Source organism: Lupinus angustifolius, chromosome LG04 (assembly GCF_001865875.1).
Source record: "Lupinus angustifolius cultivar Tanjil chromosome LG04, LupAngTanjil_v1.0, whole genome shotgun sequence".
Taxonomy (NCBI): domain Eukaryota; kingdom Viridiplantae; phylum Streptophyta; class Magnoliopsida; order Fabales; family Fabaceae; genus Lupinus; species Lupinus angustifolius.
In genome coordinates, this window is record NC_032012.1 from 25,836,013 (window position 1) to 25,843,518 (window position 7,506).

Genomic DNA, 7,506 nt, shown 5'->3' on the forward strand with positions numbered 1-7,506 from the left:
TTTTTTAATATAAAAATAGAACGCATTCTGAAAGGGTTTCAATATTTTTCCTACATCTCAATCCACTAGCCTCCCTAGTCATGCATGCATTTCTTATCTCCCTATAAGCTATATTACTTATAAACAACCAATTGCACTGTTCATTTGAAACATTGAAGGTCGCCTATAGGTTGTTGAGTAACCAAAACACCGGAAAATAAAAAAGGAGGACCATCATGACTTATTCAAAGTACAAGTCTAAATTGTATTATACACAAAACAGAATCAAGCTCAGAGTATAAACTATGACAGAAACTGCACAAACACTGGATGTGGAGAAGCATAAGCTAATTTAAATTCACAGCTCTCTATCAGCATATCACAGGTTCAGCATCAATTGACTTAGCATTTTATCAAATAACTCACATGTCATCAGAGAAAGCACTAAAAGGAAGGACTAATCATTCTCAAGATCTTCAGATTAGACATAGCTTTTCTCAATACAGTATACAGAAGCCAAATCAAGTTATAAGGCACACCAAGATCCAATGCAGAAAGGTAAGCCATTTGAACTTTAACGTAATTACTTACAAGAAAAGCAGTTACTTGACAGGGCTATGATGTAGAAAAAGAGTTGATGATGAAGCTTGACCGAATCATTACTGCTTCAATAACAAGAGACAAGGGCCACTCGGCAGTTAATAAAAATGACCCCATCTTTACTTTAAGTAATCTAAGTGATCAAATAGGCAATTTCAAAGGCCAGATATGGTAACACTGAACCCTGGGTCAGTAATATAACAAAAACATACTCCACTTTGGAAAGAAACTCTGGTAACAAACCATTCACCTATTACTCATAATAGCATTGATGCTGACAAGGATGAAGACGAAAGGAAATAGGAATTGAAGAAAGAAACATAAAATATGCAACAGATCTACTGAAGTGTATAAAATCCTAGGATGAATTAAGAAAAAGCATTCTATTAAGGTTCAATTTCCAATTACATGCCAATTTTAATATGTATTTGCCTTGAACATTGATGCAAAAAACTGAAATTTTAAACTTTAAACAATGTCAATAAGAGGCCTTGCTAAAGTCGACATTTTTTTTAATGTCAAGCAAATTTGTTTTCTTAGTTCCTTCGATAAGAATGTGTCCCTTTACACATTAAACAACAATATATAGAAGTTTTACTGCCTTTCTAGTTTCTTCTATTCACTTTTGTCCATGTAAATACACTAGTAATTATTTGAAAATTTTGAACAGTACATGACTACAACTTAAATAATAAATAAGTTTAGCAAACAACCAGACAATCCCTCTTGAATATCAATTACTGACCAGATGCATGTGAAGTCATATGATTGAACAAGACTGAGAATAAATACCTAACCTAGAAAACCAATTGCAGCATCTACTAACAGAAAATATACCACATAAAATTTCACCCAATTTTGAAAATACAAGCACAAGTATAATGAGAATTATATAACCAGACAACAACCGAGTTGGCTGTATAACGTTGTATAAACACACCTTCTGCCATAGATTGCATGAAAAAATAAGGGCAGAATCACACGTTATGACCAAGCAGGTTTAGAATCCTAACCAGCTCAAACTATATATAGCTCAATTTATGAATAAAAAACTGAAAACACAGCAGCTGCCTAAAATCATGACTGCGTGCAAAAATAAGCTCCAAAATGTGATGCAAATAGACAAGCCAAACAATAACCCAAACTCACAGGAGACACACCAACAGCCCAAACTCTAGCTTGCCATGATTCTAGTTTTGCACAAATTCATCGCATGTGAGGGCAGTCTACAAAATTTTGATCACATCATGTTCTGTAAAATATTAGCAAAAACCCTGCATCATGCTATTTATAATCTTACTCCCTTTCGAGTTACACACTCACACATCCACAACAAAAAGGAGACACACAGATCTACCAATTCCACAGGTGCTACAACTCTAGGTAATCATTATCATTGGTAGATTTGATGGCTCAATCCACAACTTTCTGAATGGCTGGAGTTTTTATCATATATTCAATGACAATTTTAGGTCTCCATGGTGCAGTAATATGCCTTCGGAGCATGATATATGTTTCATTGCCTAATGTTCATTAGAAGAAAGCATATCATAATTGCACCATAAAATAATGCATAAACAACATCAGTCAAAAACCAAGAAGAAAATTTAGAATTGTGTAATCCAATCCAAAAGAACATAAACTAATTGGCACATAAAGCAATTACCTTCATATTATAAAACAAAAAATTTGAAGTTGGCTTCAACAAGCATGAATTCCCTCCTTCCAACAAATTCTCAAAGCAAAGAGGAGCAACCAAAACTATTGGCAGCAGAGAAAGCTGATGGCATAATTAAATTCACATACTTTGGAAAAATCTGCCAACATAGCCATTCCATAGTAATTCAAACCATTAAATGTGGTCAACATTCTCCAAGTCTAACACATATGCCATGCAAAACTTAAAACAAATTCTACAAGTACAAACAAAGGGAAATAACACAAGCTGAAAGATACATGAAATTAGGCATCAGCAGCATCAGGGGGTTTTGTTGCGGCAAAAGGATCATGAGTTGGACCAACATCCTGGCCAATGTGACGCTGCACAAGCCGCTGGAGATCAGCCATAACCTTATGCTCCCTCTTGGCCTTCTCTTCATAGTTAAACATAGCCAAAGCACGCTTGTCCTCTGCACTATAAACCTGGTTTTCTTTCCTAATACGAATAGCATTCATCCTTTGATGCCTGCTACCACTCATCACATAACCAAGGCTCTCAAACTTCTGAATCTCCTCGGCAGAAAGACCCACTTCTCCTCTACGAGGAATACGCTTCCCTTGTTGAACATACTGAGCAATGGCATCACCTTCACCAGGCCTAAGGGCTCCACCATAACTAATATGCCCCTCGGCTCTAGGCAATGGCATTGGCCCAACCGGCAGATCATTATCCAAAACAGGTTTCTTCTGTGACTCAAACAATTCCTTCAGTTCCAGAGCTTCAACGTCAACCTCTGTCCTCTTCACCTCATCAGCAACAACTACATCACTCAAACCCTTCTCCTCCTCAGGGTCAGAACTCTCGCTTTCAGTTTCAGACGTTCTCCTTCTACTCTTTTTTGATTGAGACCTAGAAGAATGTTTCCTCTTACTTCTTCCACTAGCATCGGAGCCATCACTTTCGCTCTCTTCCCTCTCTTCCGAATCACTATACCTGCTCTTCTTTTTGTTCCTCTTAGTCCTTCTCCTTTTACTAGAGCTACTCTTCCTCTTACTTTTTCTTCTTCTACTATATTTTTCATCAGACTCACTCTCCTCCGATTCACTCACCTCCGAGTCACTCTCGCTATACGATTTCTTACTCTTCCTTTTGGAACTTGAACTCCTTCTGCCCTTCTTCTTCAAACGTGAATCATCGGAGTCAGATTCGGAAGAACTATCAGATTCAGACTTCACATATTTCTCGGATTTAGATTTTCCTTTAGGTTTGATTTCCTTATCGCTGGAATCGCTTTTCACGGCACCATCATCTGCAAATTTCTCTGAAAGTTCTTCAGCTTTATGATCTTCCCAATCATCATTATCTCGCCTCGGAGGACTCGGCGTCACGTTCCAGATACAATGCTTCAGCGCCTTCCTCATCTTTTGCCTCTTCATCCTTCGGTATTCCTCGAAGTTCAAACCCTTCAACTCCTCGTCGGACTCTGAATCAGAGCGCCTCCTATCACCAAAGTCGCGGTCTAAATACGCACCGTTTCCACGCCCGAATTTCTTCGGCAAGTCGTTGTTATCTGAAATCCCGTTATTATGCCCAGGGTTTGTTCTATATTCAGGCGATTGAGATCGAAGGCGGCTACGGTTGCGATCAGTATATCGATCTCGTTTTTGATCGTATGTGTCATAGCTAGGGCTTCGGCGGCGACGGTCGGTGTGGCGTTCACGGTTCCGATCGTATGAATCATAGCTAGGGCTTCGGCTTCGGCGGCTGCGACGGTCGGTGTGACGATCAAGGTTTCGATCGTATGAATCATAGCTAGGGCTTCGGCTTCGGCGGCTGCGACGGTCGGTGTGACGATCAAGGTTTCGATCGTATGAATCATAGCTAGGGCTTCGGGTGCGACGATCGTTTTGGCGGTGTGATTGGCGAGGAATTTCGATGGTAGAGGATGGTCTTCCCATTGCGGATAGAATGAAAGGAAGAAGCGTGTCTCGTGTTTCAGATATGAAGAAGTACCCGTTTATGTCAACTTTCTACATTTGGGCCTATATTGTACCCTTTTTACTTCAATTTGGCCCAGGTGTTTTTTCGGTTACTTTGCTTATTATTTACCAGCGTATTCACATTTACTGTTGTGTCTGTCAATCTACTTTCCTATAATTTATAATGTATAATTTATAAATCATAAATGTAAAATATAATACTTTATGTTAAATATTTATAGTTTACAGTTGAATTTATTTGATTCGATTGGTGTAATCTCAATTTTTTAAATTAAACATTCATGTTCTACATTAAAAAACTTATAGTTATAATATAAGAAATAATAAATAATTAACCAAATAATATGTAACATATATTGGGCGGAGAGGAACATTGAGTTATATATAGTTTTTTTTGTAAAAAATTGAGAGTAGTGATGACAAAATAAGAAGAACAACAAATTACACTATGATAAATAATTATTACTCTCATCTCTCAACCCTTCTTTCTTTTCCAAACAAAACCATTTTTCATATTCCTTACACCATTCTCTACATCACACTCAATTCAACCAACACATTCTTGATATGTGATGAAATATATATGGGGTGGATCCTTTATTTTAAGAGTAAGTTAAACAAAAATTTACATTTTATGAAAATCTAATAATTCAAATTTACTCATTAGTTCAAATTATTAGATTTTTTTAGAATTAAGGTTAATATGTGGAGATAGTTTTTCTAACTTAAATATATTTTTCATACCAATATATAAATCTAAACAAAAAGAAGATTTACTAATAAAACATGAGTACAATTAGAAAGTTACAATATTTTAGATATGTAAATAAAACATTTCCAAGCAATTACATGAGAACAATTAAGTATTGAAAGATGAGACTTTTTATGAAAGTTTTATACCCACGAATATTTCTTTACAACTTCAAACAAATGCATCTATATATTATTCTAAACGATTATTCTCATAAATGTTTTTTATAAACCAAAACTAACGCCCCTAAAACTTCCTTTGGTTGTGAGGAGAAGATAAGAATAGATAAATATGTGAGTGCCTGTGAAAAGGGAGAAAAGGATGAAAAATATAATAAATTTTAGTTCATTTGTATTAAAAAATAAGAGAAAGAAGTGACTTTTTCTCTTGAACTTTTTCTCGTCTTAAACCATGCTCTGAATCTGTGAAAACATGTCATGTCAATTAGAAAATTAAATATTCAATATTTTTATTTTTGCTTCGATATCATTGATTCGAGATATAGTTTGAGACAATAGATTAGTCATTCTTTCCCTCTCATTTTCTCCTCATTAGGAGGAGAAAGAAATTTCCTTGGCACCACTCGACTTACATCCTCTCTCTTTCAACTCTCCTATAAATCAAATGAGATAAATATTATATTTCTCTTCAACTTCTCTTTTTTCATTCTCGTTTTCTTCTATTTCCATTATACCAGAGGAAGGTTAAGAGTAGTTGCACACCGCTCAACGAATGCATTGCTTTTGCTCTCACTCTCTAATGACATGCTCTACATAAGCTAATTTTCTCGAGTACACATCTGATGTCCCACAATTTGTGTCACTCATGTGTCATGACATTGTGATTAGTCAGAAAAAATATATTGAAGTTAAAATTTAATTATTAAATATTTTTCTGACCAATCACAAGTTTATGGTACATGGAGTGACACAAACAGTAGGATTTCAGATGTGTTCCCAATTTTCCCACTCCACTTGCAATCATTTTTCAAGCATATATCCTTAATTACTCCAAGCTATGAATGTAAAAGTTTGGTTCAGTTTGGTTTTGGTGTATTTTAGTGGCCGAACCGAACACTAATACATGGTTCAATTCAGCTCAATAAACCACAGATTTAACTATATGAATCGAACTACTCTTAAATGATTCAGTTCAGTTCCACAATTTTTCATATTTTTTTGCATCAATTGAAAGTTCAAAATTATATTACAAGATATATTGGTTGTCAATAAAAACAAAACACAACTATTATTATTATTATAAAAAAAATATGAATCGTATATATAGATGAATTAAAAATTTGAAACTCATAATTGTTTGTTAATAACGTATATAACAGTTATGTAACTTACGAAAAAAGTGAATTATCACATATATAATATAATTCACAATTAGTAACATGTATATGGTTACATATAGAACAACACAATTCACGATTAGCAACATACATAATAATTTAGTAATATATATATATATATATACCAATTAGTAAAATATATAATAGTTATGTATATAACCTTACACTTCACAATTAATAACACATATAACAATATGTGTATAATAATTTATGGTATACGTTAGTTTGAAACTTAATACCTAAAAAGTTAGAAGATAGATTCTAAATCATGAAGACAAAGAGAAACGATTTAGTAAGAAATAACATATATAATACTAACATAATACCAATTTAGCATTACAATTCAGACAAAATTGGCTGAAGAATTTAAACAACAATACAACATCATTCCCTAATATTTATTTCTTTAATATGCGGCTAGGTTCTAATGGTTTCTAAAACCATGAACCGAACCGAACATAAATGATTCTTTAAAAAAATAACCAGATCAAACCGCGAAACTGAATCGAATCATATTTTGTAGTTTGATTCGCTTCGATTTCATCAAATTCACAATTTAAATCGGAACCACTTACACCCCTACTTTAAACATGACAATGAAGATTATCTTTTACCATTTGGTTGAGAGTATGTCATACATTGAGACTTTGTTTGAGAGTGGAGTTTTGCGGGGAAAATGAAGGGACTGCATGACTTTGAAAAACCTTCCCATGAGAGTTTAATTGAAGGAGAGAATAAGGTTTTGGAGGGTTTAAGTCCCTATGTTCATTTTTAAACTTCTCCCAATTTGGATTTTTTTAGAGATAAAATGTCAAAATGCTAAATATTTTTAGTAATATTATATAATTATACATTATTGTTAATTATATTTTTAAAGGAAAAATAAAAAAATTCTTACATTATCAATAGTTTATCCTCCTCGTCTAAATTTCATACTCCTAGACAAATGAAAAAATTTCCTTCATTTTCTCTTATACTCTTCCCATTCCTAACTCCTTCATATCTCTACTTCTCTTTACTCATAACTCCAAACAAAGTCTAGAGAGGGGAATATAAAGAAAAAATGAAGATAAAACAAGTTAACTTTCTCATTTTATTTAGGAGGGTGAGATTTAAATGAGAGAAAATTAAAGTAATAATAATACAAGGAAACTTTTGT

The 7,506-nt window shown here is 34.0% G+C and overlaps 1 protein-coding gene across 1 annotated transcript; it reads right to left on the reverse strand.

Annotated features, from left to right (window-relative positions):
• On the reverse strand, window positions 2,386–4,258 carry LOC109346643 (NKAP family protein). Its single transcript, XM_019586313.1, has one exon. It carries the CDS (start codon window positions 4,195–4,197, stop codon window positions 2,542–2,544), a length of 1,656 nt encoding a protein of 551 aa, XP_019441858.1. The 5' UTR covers window positions 4,198–4,258; the 3' UTR covers window positions 2,386–2,541.